Source organism: Patiria miniata, unplaced genomic scaffold (assembly GCF_015706575.1).
Source record: "Patiria miniata isolate m_02_andy unplaced genomic scaffold, ASM1570657v1 HiC_scaffold_7, whole genome shotgun sequence".
NCBI lineage: Eukaryota > Metazoa > Echinodermata > Asteroidea > Valvatida > Asterinidae > Patiria > Patiria miniata.
In genome coordinates, this window is record NW_024037074.1 from 45,341,416 (window position 1) to 45,357,136 (window position 15,721).

Below are 15,721 nucleotides of genomic sequence, written 5' to 3' on the forward strand. Positions count from 1 at the left end.
TACAATGTCACTTTCACCAACAGGTCTCCACCCACTTAAGATTTAATTCAGTTATTATGTGTACCAGTATTTACTTTCGCACTTGACTTTGCCCGCCCAACCTTGAACAGTGTCTGCCCTCAAACCAAATATTTTCACAACTTTAAGTTCCTTCCCCAGACATGCCATCCCAACAGGCATGTCTGACCAGGGTACACAAATGTTACAGAGGCTTGGCCACAGAAAAAGGTTAATCGATCCATGTATTTGTAAGACTAGAACAGACTTTTTTTGCCTTAAATGCATAACTAGGGTCCAATTTTGTCATGTCCCTGTTACGTCTATGCGTCTGTAATTCTGGATGCACTCGTTAATGTATTCTTCCTCCAAGAATTATGTGAAGCAAACAACCTACATGTACCCAACAATTAAAAATTAGGTGAAGTCATTTTTTAATGACGCTTGAATGGCAAATAACAAAGTATCAAGGTACTAACAGGGACAAGAAAAAGGTCGGACTTTGGAGCATACATGACTGTACAACATACTGTACCGGTATGCACGGTACCATTTCAACAAAAGACAATGTTAAAAATTATTCAAACCTGAGACAGTTTACACATTCTTATTGGTCGAGAGCCTATCACGTGGGTGGTTTTTAAACCACCGGTAAAGCATCACTCCGTATAATTCTGTGCCAATCTCCATTAATAAGGATATTTTTAGCAAGTAGAAGTACATGTACATGTACGACCACGAGGCAAATACCATAGACATGGCCAGAACCAGAAGGGTGTTTCACAAAACATGAAGTAAAACAAAATTGTTTTTGACTTATTTTGACTTTTTGACCAAAAAGGTATTTATAAATAGGAGTAAATATGTGCTTTGCCAGTTTTAATCAAGTACGCCTACGTTTAAAACCACCTAGGGGCCTGGTCGTGGATAAATTGTATCTGCGACAGGCCTCTAGCCAGTTGAAACATACCTACATGTATCAGTACACTTGTTTAAAACTGGCCAAGCACATATTTATTCCCTTAATAATTAACAGCTGCAGAATTGGCACAACACACTGTGTGTATACATTTGACAGACTGATTTCAATTTGGTTAAATTATAACAATGATGCATGATCATCTGCGTAATGCATGTTGTCTGACGGAGTTCATCGCAATATCCGCAACCGAGGCACGCGGCTGAATACTTTTGACGCCACTCACAAGCCTGAAGCTTCATTGAGACCAAAGTGGTCCTCTTCATGTTGTTGTTCGCCATGGTAACCAGACATGATTCCATTATTGCATCAATCATCAAATGTTTGTCTGCACGCTACTAATGAACTACCCATAGAGCAAAATTGAAAAGATAAGTATCCATTATAGAATATCGTAGAAATACTGTAAGGTGGATGAGTGTTACATGTACCATATTTTTCCCACCCTGAAGGCATGTATACAAGTACATTGTACTATGTACATCATGTACATTGTCAATGCAACTATTATTTCATATATTGTAGTGTTTACTTGCCGGTACATAAAACAACATTTCTGCACTATTTATTACATGAAAAATACGTTAACATTTAAAAAAAAATATTCAGTTGATTTTGTAGAATAGTCACTTGTTTTGCAGAAATATTATGTACATTATTGATCTTTGCGGTTACTTGTAAAATAGTTTTATGCAACTTGCTAACCAAACGTACGGTACATGTAAGTGTAAACTTTAAATGAAAAAGTGGTTTTCCAACAAGGGGCTACCGGTATAACTCTCCATTATTAAGGTGAATTTCTACCCACCAGAACTCTTAAATTGACATGTAGATGTACAGTAACCTTTACATGCACCGTATAATCCAATTTTCACAGTTTTCCCCAAGCCAAAATGAAAACAAATACGCCTGGGGCAAATAAATGGATGTTTTCAGTTTTCATCAGCAAAGACAAGTCCCTCCGGTTATTTAGAACACGACAAATAAACAACAGTCTATAAACAGAAGCCGCCTATATCCTCAAATCGGCTGTTAAATTGCTCCACCGGAGCCCCGCGCTGACGCATCCAAACCCCATTACCAGTCATTTGAGTCAAACTTGATTATCGGCTGAGCTGTTATCGGACCCCGCCAGAAGGGTTTCAAATTGCACGCGAATGGCCGCCGTGCATTACGCGGCACGCACGAAGATTCTCTCGGAATTGAAATGGATCCGCGGCCGTTATAAGAAAAGTCAGCTTCTCTTTTTACGGTCGGCGGCATTTTGTTTACACAAGAAAGTCAATTTGGGGACGAGATTTTCCAGTATGGATATGGAGATGGATAGGTATTGACCCTACGCGGATGGTAATAATGTACGGTCCGCTGCGATGATTTAAGCCTTAATAGCGATATGAAACGGATACGTTATTTTGTATCTTTGCTGGGTTTAGGCCATGCACACACAAGATCTCTCATACATGTTTACAACTTGATGTAAGAAATTTGGTAAATTTATAGTGTAAAGCCACCGAAGCACAGTTTGGAAAATGAGATCACCGTCTGGGATGATGAACTGAAACTCGGTCACCCGAACGATGTCACAGCTCAGAATGCTGCCTTGAAATTGACAAACGGAGCAGGCTGCTCCTGGCGTTCATCCATATTTCGATACACGATGCAGGCATCATCCAAACTGCGTGCGTGCAAAACTGACTTGATAACAAGGAGACATCTGGACATAGTTGTGTAAGCAGAGGGTGAACTCAGGGACAGACATTTTTCTGAGTGTTTACTAAATTTGTCGAAACAAAAACAGATGTTTTCTAAGTCAAATGTTGTACGATAAATTTGCATCAGTAAAAGAAAATGATACACTGCGTGGGACAGCTCAAACTTGATCTGTGCTAGTTCCTTTTGTCCATTCCAAGCAGTTTTTGGTTCTTATTTCATCCTCATTTCATTGCATTTTTAGAAGTTTGCTTTACCCGGACATTGCAATATCAGAGTAAGCCAAAACTGATGATGAGAGCATCTCGCCCATTGATTTTTTTCCTAAGTTCTTTGGCATGCGTAAAGCCTGTGGGCAAATGCACAGCAAATCAACCTTTGGAATCAGTATTAGCTGTTCATGCATGTATATTTGCTACGCAAAGGCAGGTGTTGGATTTGCAGACGGACTAAGGAGAGTTATGAATAATGAGAAAAGTTATGAGCCAAAAAGCCCTGTGAAGGCAATCCTGACAAAATAACTTACATGTGCGCCAACAAAAATGATGAAAAAGCAGCTGATAATGAACCTACCTATCTTTGTGAATACGAGCTAGTAATGGTTCAAGCCATCCCTCGGTGCACTCTATATGGGCGTCGAGAAATGTCAAGACTTCTCCCTTGGCGACTGACGCGCCGCGTAACCGGGCTCGTATAAGACCGCTGCGCTTCCCCATCCGCTCGACGTGGGTATGCACAGAAAGCTTCTTGACGTACTTCTCAAGTTCTTTCCCAAGGAAATCTGCAAACGATTAAAAACAGAAGGGGGAATTTTCGATGTTAATATTGTTTGGTTAATGCACTGCGTAGGAATCAACTGTATCAGAGCATTTGTGTTCAGCTCTCTGATTAGGGTCCAACATTTATGTTAGCAATAACATTTTCATGTATAAAGATAAATCAAATTTGATTCTGCAACACAACTGAAAGCAAACGTGAAAGTACAATTGAATTTTGTTCAGTTCAAAGCTGAAACAGTGTTCACCTCCATGTAGTTCAGTTTCTTTTCCCTTAAAGTACTTGTTTAACTTCTATTTTTCATATTGCTTGTAAGAATAAATTAATGAGATTTAAAAAACTCAAGACCAAATTGATATTATAACTTGCTAACTTCTCTTCTTAAAATCATTTTATAGTGACCTATGGTACATTGTACATGTATTTTGTCAATAAATTAAATGAAGTACATGTATATAAAATAATCTACCTTTTTGTGTTCACACTTCAAAAATCAATTTTGATTTTGACTGCCAAACTAAAAGTTATACTGACATGTTAATACAGACTTTCCCGCAAGCAATTCCATTCAATTTGAATTTCATCTTGTCCCCCCCCCCCCCATAATGACTGTATCCAGAAAAAATAATCCTCCTATAAATGTCACGCATTGAATAAAATATGATTTGGTCCACGCTTTCCCCGGACACACTGGAGCAATAAATCCAGGCCTGGATCGTTAATACCGCTGCCCGGCCGGCGCGGTCTAGAATAGTCAAGTCAACGCGCATCATAAATTGCACATTAGTTACTCAATATTGCTTCGTGCTGGCAGTTCATACACGCGGGTTTTTTTTTTACTCTCTAGTGATTAAGAGCATCCCTTTATCATAGCATCTATGGAAGCTGTGCGTGCAAAGTAAAGAAAAGATTAGCATATATAGCAACTTGCCATCTGGCACACACCTGGCAAAATACACGTATACTTGTACATTGTTCATTGTAAAAATGCAATATAAAAGATTTGATTTGGCATTGGTGGGACTCTGAATTACTGACTGGGGAGTCACTTTATATTCGATCGAGCCTTGCCTCATGTACATGTTCCTATGTACCAGTGGTTGGTGAAGATTTACTCAAGATCTCATACAGCACTGCTGCAAGGGAACCTCAATGTTACAGTACAAGGGTCCATGTAAATGTTAAGCAGCATCCAGGTTATCCACACACAAAAACCCAAAAATCTGAAACAGTTAATTTCCCCCTGATTTCTACACATTTTTTTTAGAATTTAAAGACTTGTACATGTATCAGAACTCCTGGTGCAGGCCGCTGACAGACCAGCATGGAGGAGGACTTCGGCTTCTTCTGCCCTCAGCCCCCCCCCCCCCCCCACGACCGCAACAGTCAAGGGAAACGTAACGTAACGCAACATGTTTCATTGAAGTATCATTAACCCTCCTACTGTTTAAACAGTCGCACAGACAGTCAAATATTCCACGGTGACAGCATCTCAAGAAAATGCACTCCTGAGGAATTGACTTTGGACAGGGCTATTTCATCGCTATGTCCCAAGGGTCCATTAACATTTGATGGATGCAACTCTATCCAACACAAACTGAGACCTGCACAGGCCTGAGCACCATGTACACATACATGTACATGTACAATGTACACTTGGTGTGTGGTTTTGCTGAACACCTTGCTTTAAATTGTCACAAATGGCAACACCCAGCTGAAGCAGGTGCGATCCAGTCAGTTTCAAGTATTTCCAAAGTCTACCCGCTTTTTTTTTCCCCAAGGGTAGTCTCAAGTGAATAATTTAACGCAACTCAAGTTTCTGAGAGTTTGGCGACATATTTGTATGGAAAAAAGGAGGGAAATGATAGAGTCAGTATTGAAGTATTTTAAACAGGGTCTTTTTTTTCAGGGATCCTTAGCCACGCACATAAAACAGTCATCATTATCATGAATTTGAACCCCCCCCCCAAAAAAAAACCCACAATTTCAAAACAACTTTTTGATTTGGCATGTTGACATACATTGTGTACAATTTATGTATGTTAATGTACAACATGTACATGTACACTGTGAATACAAGTGATAATGACTTCCTTGGAGAAAATTGAACATTGAAACGACTTGAAAATGACTTCATTGCAGATCGGGACAAAACAGAATTGAAAAGTGAAAGACAAATTCCAAAATTATAGGCACACTGTACTGGTACAGTGCATGTACATGTATACGTACATGTACATGCATGGACATGTATACGATGTAATGATGACAAACATCCCTACCGGTATGAAGTAAACACTGTTTTTTTTTCTCTTCTTTTTGAATTTTAATTTTCACAACAAACTCTGATGGGAATGAGATTGCAAACTTAATAAAAAGTCTGAAAATTGGATGAAGAGTCTAGTAAAAGAAGCCTTTCTTTCTATACTGATTGTGTCTTTTTCTCGGTTTCAAAAGATCTGATTTCAGACACAAGTCTGAAAAATCCCGAGTCTGCTGATATCCCATAATTAATCATCGATATACGTGTAGATAAACAGGGGCAGGTGTAAACTATGGATGGGTCAGTATCAAGCCTTCTTAGGTCTGTTTTGACAAAATCTGTCCCAGGAACAAAATCCAATTAAAAGCCAGCACACGGATGTTTGGTCAATCGCAGCAATACAATCGCCGGTCAGTTCAGTTCAGGGAGTGATCATCGCGGAGTTTCCGGGGCGATGTCAGATAATCATCTGAGCAAAGGTCTCATCCAGACTTCCCTGGATTTGGGCCGAGTTTTCCCACAAGGCACATACGGTACATAAAAAACAGCCGCCGCGAGTGAGACATGATCTGACACTTTCAGTTGAGACAAGCCAATTAAAAAAAATCTGTGGACTTGAACACGCTACTTGACATGCCTGGTACCTTTTCAAAGTCCAAACGGATGCACTTTGCTAGGAGGGGTTAAATAAATACACCACCATTGAGTATTTGTGGGAATAAGCAATGAATATGAAGGGCCCAAGTTTTCAGGACTAAACAAAATGTGAACATACTAGTCCCCAAAAAAGTGTTCATCTGGAAAATTATTGAAAATAACACAAGTAGGGGTTTAGGCCAAAGATTACGATACATCTAATCAGACAGATGGAATGGTCCATTCCACAAGGCAAACCGAATGAAACTATTCTTTCCATTGCACTAATGTGAAACATTCATTATTTGTTTTACACAACACTTGAATAAATCTGCGTCATCTGATTGGTCATATAGCCACGGTGACCAATTGCGTGACTGTGTAATGGAAATTCTATACTGTGAAATGGAACTTCTATTTTTGCAGTGAGGCCGCGTCGTGTGTTGGGACGAATAATTCAATGACAAGTAATCAAAAATTCACCAATCAGACGACTGGGGTTATTCAGGCGTTGTATAAAATAAATTGGAAAGAGGAAAAAAGACCAATTGTCTTCAGCACGCATTTCCATTCTCCGGACATTCTAACCCTCCATTAGACCACTGTCCCTAACTTTACTGTACCTCTTTCACTTGCATCATCTACCAGGATGATCTCTTCGAGGAGTTCCCATGGCGACCGGTTGATGATGCTGTGGACGGAGCGTAGCAGTGTGCTCCAGGCCTCATTGTGAAAGACGATAATGACGCTTGTCTTTGGTAGGACGCTGTGTGGAGGATACTCTTTTGTTTTGCATCTGTAGGAAGGGTGAAATAAAAGAAAAAGAAGAACTTATTTCTTATCAAGTTTCAAAGAAATGAAATTATACTTGAACTCTGCATGTCTTTACAAGCATATCAACAAAATCTCTGGGCAGGTGGGAAGGCAAGCAATAAATCAGATTTGATGATAACCCTTATCTTCTGAGATCCTTCACAAAGTCCCCCGGGAGTTTGGGGATTGAAGAAGATTGACCTCAGGACTTAGGCCTGATGCTTTTTTAAAACTTTAAGCACAAACAATGGGTCAATGGTTTCTTAGAAATGCCCAGAGAAATCGAATTCAATGCATGCATATTTATATTATAAGCCAATATATCCCTTAAGTATTGGTACTCAAGATGCTATTGATGTCATCATTATTACCCCTGCTCACTGAGCCCATTAAACATTCAAAAGATCAGCTCTACGAGGAGTATACAGCTTGATTCTACCAATTCAGTGCAAAGTAGCTCAGAAAATCAATCACAGTAACAATCTCTGCCTTTGTACATGTATGACCCCAGGCATGCCAGGCTGAACCAAGCACTGATAAGTCGTGTTCCTTGGTTAAATTTGCTGATGATTCGGCTGTGGTTAGTACTTATAAAACAGGACGATGATGGCAGTATTTTTATTAACCAGATTGACTGATTCATTGATTACTGTGATCGTAATTATTTAGAACTTAATGTCAACAAGACTTAGGAAATTTTGATTGGATTTCAAGTTAAAAAGTCTGTGAAAATCAAGGACAGTGAGGTTGAAAGAGTATCTAAATACAAGTACCTAAGTGTGGTAGCAGATGACAAGTTAATGTGGCATGATCTTGTGAATTACATTGTTCTGCTCTTTGAAGTTCGCAAGAAGTCAGAAATACCCTACCCTTCCATTCTGACATCTGGCAGGGACCTGTTAACCGAAATCATGTCGCTGGCCAGAAGATTAAATTGGTTGATCTTAAACATCTCTTTCTTCTTTTCTTCCTGATCTGGCGGGATGACCACTGCTTTGCCCATCTCGCCCGGACCGTTCTTCGGGTGGACGACCGGGGGCGGTTTCTCATGGGCAACCGGAAAGCCCCCTGGGACAACAACAAAAAAAAAGAAGAGAAATGCAATTCTATCAAATTTTTTTTCTAAACAATCTCGAAATGATTTTGGAAGCTGCGGGCCAACGAATTCGAGTACATTATGCATGAGTGAGGTGATTGGAAGAAGTAGTGTTTTGAGTACAAAAAAATCAGGTTTATGATCCCATGATGACCTTTGACTGTCAGTGGAGACCCACTAAAGTGACACAAGGGAGGGCCAGGGCCTGAGGGAGGAGTTGATATACTCCCATTGCCATGGTCTGAGGGACGAGTTGATAGTCACTCAAGGCTGTCATGGAACGTTTGTTACTAACTAATGGCAAGACACGATTTGTTGAGTTGACGTCCACAGCTATATGTAAAAACATATCTCATCCAAAGCAACCTTATTTGAGGGGTTTGGGAAGAACAGTTATTACAAGGTTATTTTGACCTTGGCTCGGTAATCACACAGTGTGCATCCTAGTGGGAAACCACAGTCCAAATGGGATGACACTGCCTAAAGATAACGCGAATTTTGCAACGCAATGGGGCGTGATGTAATTATGCAAATTAGACATGCACATTCAGTGTCACAAAGCTGTAGGCATTCCATAGAAATTTGGCTGAAAGCGATTCACATGGTATTTATCATTTTGTCTATTTTCCTGTGCATGCAGTAGGAATAGAAGACGATGCAGCCAAAGAACAATGTACATGTACTATACCAAAAAAGTACTGTAAGCATAACCGGTATTGTGTGTCAATGCATACGGGTGTGCGCAATGCACGTATTGTTCCCAAGCGCTAGCGCTACTAATAATTTGGTATTGAAATTGAGAAATTTACATTTTAATTACATTTAGATTAAATTCATCTCTTAAAATCAAACAGAATCTGTATGTGGGTCCAGTTGTTATGGAACAAATATTGACTGCTTTAACTAGTGGTATAAATAAAACTAGCCTCCCTCATTGATCCATAGAGCATTCTATTTTTTCCGAGGCCAGGCTGGATCAACTCGGGAAGCTAGTTTTACTTTATGTACATTGTCCCGGTACCACTTAAAGCAGTCAGTATTTGTATAATTTTGTATTTTTGTGAATTTGGTTGGGCTTCACTTTATTAAAGCTGATGCAAGAAAACAAATCCCAAATCACAAAGGTTCGTTTCAAAGCCTTGTGAATCCAGGGATATGAAATTCAATGCGATGCCATGCATCTTCAAAATCGCATCAAGGGAAAGAACGAGGGAAAAAAGAATAAGCCAGAATTATGCAGGGGCCGGCTGGAGGGAAGAAAGAGATCTTTTTCCAGCCGAGCAAAATCAATAATGCAGCAGAGCCTGGCTTCATGTAGTCTATATGTACGTACTGTATTCCAAGGGCATGGGAGGTACGGCTACTGTAATCATGGCAACATATTAATGACTCATTATGGCATTGGCTAAATAACAAATTTGGACGGGCTGTTACTGTACATACATGTACTGCGTGTAGGTGTATACTCGGCTAGAAATTATCCTCCCAAAACCGTAAATGCAGTCATGACAGTAATTTGTACCCCTTCCCCCTCCCAATTCCTTCATTAAATAAACTTGCACAAATCATTCAGCTGTTGTTGCTGGCACTGCACTCATTGTACATGTACATGTAGTTTGTACAATTCAATTCAATAAAACATTTATTTCCACTCTGTGGAGACAGCATCATAAAAAGCCGAAGGTTGAGGTGGATGTGCCAAACAGTACAAGACAAAACAAGACAAACAACACTAATTATAGAATTTGAAATAATAACAGTTGTTAAATATATAACATACAATTTATTTCATCAAATTATTGTTAGGGCTTCAGGTAAATACATTTGTAATATTTATACTTTGTGTACAACATTTGCAAACATCAAGAATACAAAACTACCAAATTATTATGAAATACTGGTACCTTACTTGACTGTACATGTACTGGTACGGTATAGCATCCTGTGAAATCATTACACCTGGTCATGCTGGTGTGCTGTCATTATCAAGAAAACTGAAATGTTTGTATCGACGTATTTCCAATGATGGTCAGCCGACCATCATTTTCTTTTTTTTCTCTTTTAAAAAAAAAAAATACTGCCCCCAATTTCCCAAGTTTAGTTACATTTAGTCCAGGAGATATTCTGCAAATTTTCATCTACAAAATGCACTTTTATTTGTTTTGGACACTATTGATCAATCATGCTATTAGTTCCAATATCATCCATTCACGTTAAGCAAACCAATGCGTGCCACGCAAGCAGTATCTCCAAAAAAGGGTGTATTTGCACTTAAATTGTAAACTTCAAACAAGCCACGGCAGAACGTATTAGCCGACATCTGTCACACACTTGTAGAATAAAAGCAAACCGTCTCACATTTGAGAAAACAAACGTGACAGCTGGTTCCAGTTTGTTTCATTTTATTGTTTTCCTTTCAGACTTTTCAGACTATTGAAAGTCCTCTTTCGTTTTCAGTTTGACAATCTTAGCTTATATTCAAGAATTAAAAAGAAAAGGTAATTGTAGTACATACATTGTACGGTACCCCTGTTGCCCATGATTAAATTTAATGGCTGAAATATTGCAAAGTTCTGAATTATATAAAGTTGAAATGCTGCAAACTGTGTGTGTTTCTGATCCCAATCGTGTACAGTAGCTTTCAAGCAGACCCAGGTGAAAAGTAGAACAGTACCGGTAGGATCAAACTTAGAGAACATTAGAATTCAATTGCTATACACCAATGATGCACATTTTTGCGACACTAATGAATTGTGGTCCACAAAACTTGTGAAACTACAAAATGAGGAACTACAAACAAGATGAGGAACTACAAGATGAGGAACTACAAACAAGATGAGGAACTACAAGATGAGGAACTACAAAAACTGTCTGTTCTAAGAAAATGTCCCTTACATGAATACAATTGTAAGTTCAGCACGTACGGCAAGGAAACACTTTTTATGCACACGTTTCAAGAGCAACCCAGTGAAAGATCTTTGCAAAGGCATCATTACTTAGGCCTACCGATAATTGTTCAATTCAGAATGCAATTAAATTGGAAAGCTACGTGTGAAAGAAACAATTACACTGAAGTGTGTTCAAGTAGTGAAAAGTGCCCAGACCTGTACATAACAAGGTTTGCGGGTACTCCACTCTATTGTGGTCGCCACTTTGTACTAGTATGGCATCTACATTACATACATTGTAAACAAACGTATTTTCATTGTAATATCGACACTTGTAAAAGTATACAGGTGTGCACAGAACTGTCGGACAAAACAATATTAACTCTACCGTAAAATACATACAGTACCCTACCATACAGTTCATTTACCGGTAGACTTACTTGTCACAATCAGGTTGTATGTCAGTACATGTACTTGTAACATTTTGAAAAGGGACCACAAATAGCTCTTCCAAATACATGTAAGCAGACATGGCCAGTGGAAATTGAACTGATTTTTTCCCCCTAATACCCAATTTTATGCACCCCCCCCCTTCGTCTTTCATAAAGTTTCAAGTAACATTTTACACTAAAAAAAAAACACCATTGCAGTGCCGCGTGCAGCTGCAAAGCATGCATGTTTCTGCAAGTCAGCTACATGTAGCTGTCTGCCAGTAATGGCGCACACGCATAATATCTGGAAATAATATTTTTATTGAGTTAGCTGTGAGTTAGCGAGCCCCAAATCGAAAGCAATTTACTAACGTCGATAATTCGTTTATAAATGGCAGAAATGCTATGCACAGGTGAAGCTAGTGGGAAAAGCTGCACGCACTGCAAGGTCTGATGCACACGTGTTCAAATCTCTTCCTTCCTCCATGGTACAATCTAAAGACAGGTTTTACTCAGGACTGGAGTTTGCAAGTAAGGATTATGATCAAGATTACAGGATTAAGGCAATTAGGTCCCTGGGATGGGGGCTACAATCTGGGCAAATATAAACTAGATAATCTATGGGAAGTGTTAGGCCTAAGTATTCAGGATAAACAAAAAGTATTTACACTAACAGACCAACAGGGGATTACTGAGACTCTTTCAAGGAATTGTGGAAGGGCATTCATACTACATACTTTATAGAGCATTATGAGAAACAGGAAATGTCAGGCATACATACTGGGATTGTACTGGCATGATAATTATTACCTAACTTTACAGATTAATAAGGGATTAAGGATTTAGTAGGCCTACTGGTTGACAATGAGTAAAGGAAACCAACAGCTGGATTAGGGATTAAGGGCAGTTTGGTAAACTTGCATGGATTAGATATGTTTATCATCATGGAATAGATACTGTATGGTACAACACTGTTTTGTGTCAACAAAGAAACACATCAGTGCAAAATTTCACAGCTCTGCATTATCCCTTTGTGCTAATTACCGGTAATTTACATTGTACAGCCCTAGGTAACAGATCTAGGCCCACTGTCATGCAGCTCTGTCGAGATGCAAATGTAAGGTTTTAGGTAATAAACTCTCCTTTGGCATTGTTCAAGTTCATCAGTTTCACGTACTAACCAGCCCCTTTAATGGCAAAAACTAAGGATGTGACTTTGCGTTTAATTTTGTGAACGTTTAGCAAATATTTTAAGAATCATTTAGGCCTAAACGTTCAGCCATTCACAAAGGTTGACACGTGTTCATTATGTCTGCAGATCGGTGTGATTGACATGATAAAACAACAATGGCAGTCATTGAAAATTAAACACTTTTATTGGGGCATTTTTGTGTGTGTGTTTTTTTTCTCATTTTGTTCCCCATTATTTTTCTTCAATTCACAGGGTCACATTACATGTATACATTTCATTATGCAATACTCTATACCAGGTTAACCCTTGTTTTCTTTCTGTGTCACTGCAGTACTCCGTGTCACTGTTATTCCATGTCACTGTTATTCTGTGATGATCGTCTTCCTTCCTCAAGATTACTAAAGATAAAAATTTGGTACCATTAATTACATACGTCCATGTATACAGCTGGAGATAGGGCACCGTCATTTCCTCCGAGCTTGTAAGGGGATTTTATAACGTTTGCTGGCTTGTCTTCTGCTTTCCCGCGGATGCTCATCATGATCACATTTCAAAACAAAAATGTTGCAATAAGCTCTCCCAGGAAACGCCAATGAATACATTGCTTTGTAATAAAGCTAAACATTGGTACATGTTTGAAGTATCATTCGGAATGTCACAAGAGTGACTTGCAATATGTACAAGAACATTTGTAGGGGGTGGGGGAAGGGGAAGACAACTGTATGCACCCCGAACCCCCCCCCCCCCCCCTCCTTCAAACTATTCCGCACAAGTTGTCACGAGTCAATCATAACTCAGAAAGTCTAAAGTGACACTAAATAGCATGGAAACGTAGTATGAACATACATATTTTTAGGGGGTGGGGGAGGGAAGACAAATGTATTGATGTTCCCCTATCGACCCGACCCCTCCAAACTTGTCTATTCCGCACAAGTTGTCAATATTTAGTCAATCACAACTCAGACAATCTCAAGTCACTGCTGTGGGTGGCAACTACCGGTACCTGTAGGCATTCTTTTTTCACTGCTAACATCCCTTCCTCTTGTCTACATGTCCATTTATAGGCCATCAGCCTAGGGGTTTGGTATCATGAGGGGAATTATGATAATTGTGATTTTTTGGCAATTACATTTAGGTTTGCACCCCTGTACCCCTGTAGCTGTCAAATATGTGACAGCATTTTAGCAGTACTAGCCGAATGCCAACATAAATTAAATCCCTCAGTCTATTAACACCTGAAATGAAAAGTATATGTAGTTGCAGAAACCAATCTTTCGCCATCTCCCGTCATTGCTTCCCAATCCTCAAGTTACTTCTGCATACAAAAGTTTGCCACCTCACATTCGGAACGATGCCTTCTGATGTTTCTGTCTTTCATTTCCATGAGGGGTCAAGTTGCAGAATACTATCCAGTTTGCCCGCTACTCTCGGACTACAGCTCCCAGAGTTTTATAGCGCAAGAATTTTAAACAAACTTTGACTGAGTTTGTGAGGCGCTGTAAATCAAAGACAGAAAGCTCCCCAGTACATGTTTATTGGGTGGGGAAAAAATGTCACTTGAGGTTTTCCTAAAAATTATAAGTTCAGGCACTTTTCCAGAGCTCATGCTCGAGTCCATTTCGTAGCAAGAAAACCGTGTACAATGTGGGTCTGTAAATTTGAGGCATGCAGCAATTTCGTTACTGGTTTATTACAACTTTAGAAAATTTAATGGCTTTTCATTTTGAGTGACAAAGTACCAGTACAGTGGATAGTTAAACTTGGGTGCAGAAACAAGCCTAGAATGTATTTAATGTGTCGTACGTTTACAAAGAGGTTAGAAATCCGATTGGAAATGGGCTTAAAAGGCAGCCTATTTCATACGTGTACTTCATGTGAATGCACAACACTCTTTGACATACATGTACTTGTATACATGTATTGTACGGTATACCTGAACTAGATTCATGTTGCAGTCGTGTTGCAGATTACATTGGTATTCACTATGTTCTGGCCCTAGACCAAAAAATGGACAAGAATCTCCAATAATATGGTTGGTTTAAGAATGTTAAAAACATATACTTACTACTTTCTTCGTGAGGCCCCACGCCACTCTCCTGTGCCCGAGGACATCTCGTCTCGTCAGTGCAGTCGCTGTAGTACATGATGAATGCAATGTCCAGCATAAACCACACCATGGACGTCGCGAGGACGACCTTACAGTACATCAGACGTCGCGCCATTGTGGTCTGAGTTGCAGAGTCCTCAGTTTGCTCAAAACGTCCTCAGTTTGTTCTAAACGTCCTCACAATTGCAGCAGGCAATTAAATTCTGGAATGCTTTTATTTTTCTTAATTGGCTATGCTGCCGAACAGCCAAACAAAGTTTGTTACTGATGTAATAAAATAAGTTGCTATCCAAAAAAACTTGCAGGTTTAAAATTACAACAACAAAAAACGTTTTCATGCACAACATGTATGGAACACACTTACTGATAATTTTGTTAACTTTGGTGCTCGGGCAAATTTGAAACTTGGTACTAGATTGAAATATAAAGTACTGTGAACTTTTATAGTTTTTCACAAACCGCGACGTGGTATGAAACATCAACTAAAAATAGTCACAGAGCACGTTCCCAGCATGAAGTCTTAGTGAGAAAAGGCTTGTCCGCTAGTGCTGCTGATCCGGACAAAAGCTGGCAACAAAAGTGAAATGAGAAGTAGTATCAGGGTTATACTGTAACCACAGATCTGCTGATAAACAGTCGATTTCTCATCACTCATACGGTACATCTGGGCTGACTGCACATGGTCTAAACACACACACACGTATCCGGTAGTCACTACAGTCAATCAATTGGTCCACGATGCGGCTGTGGCGTTTCACACGACTAACAACATCGGCAATAACCAGAACTATTGATCCCAGTTGCGCACGGCAATGAAAAGGTGTTGAACGCA

The 15,721-nt window shown here is 39.4% G+C and overlaps 1 protein-coding gene across 1 annotated transcript in view; it reads right to left on the bottom strand.

The window, feature by feature from the left end:
• LOC119745727 (polypeptide N-acetylgalactosaminyltransferase 1-like) overlaps positions 1-15,132 on the bottom strand; it is a 40,397-nt gene extending 25,265 nt beyond the window's left edge. The window contains exons 1-4 of the mRNA XM_038222273.1: positions 14,848-15,132; positions 8,045-8,243; positions 6,986-7,158; positions 3,260-3,467 (exon numbers count right to left, since the gene is read on the bottom strand). Coding sequence (XP_038078201.1) covers positions 3,260-3,467; positions 6,986-7,158; positions 8,045-8,243; positions 14,848-15,004 — 737 coding nt within the window. The 5' untranslated portion in view covers positions 15,005-15,132. The remainder of the gene's footprint in view (positions 1-3,259; positions 3,468-6,985; positions 7,159-8,044; positions 8,244-14,847) is intronic.
• Between the last annotated feature and the right edge of the window lie 589 nt (positions 15,133-15,721).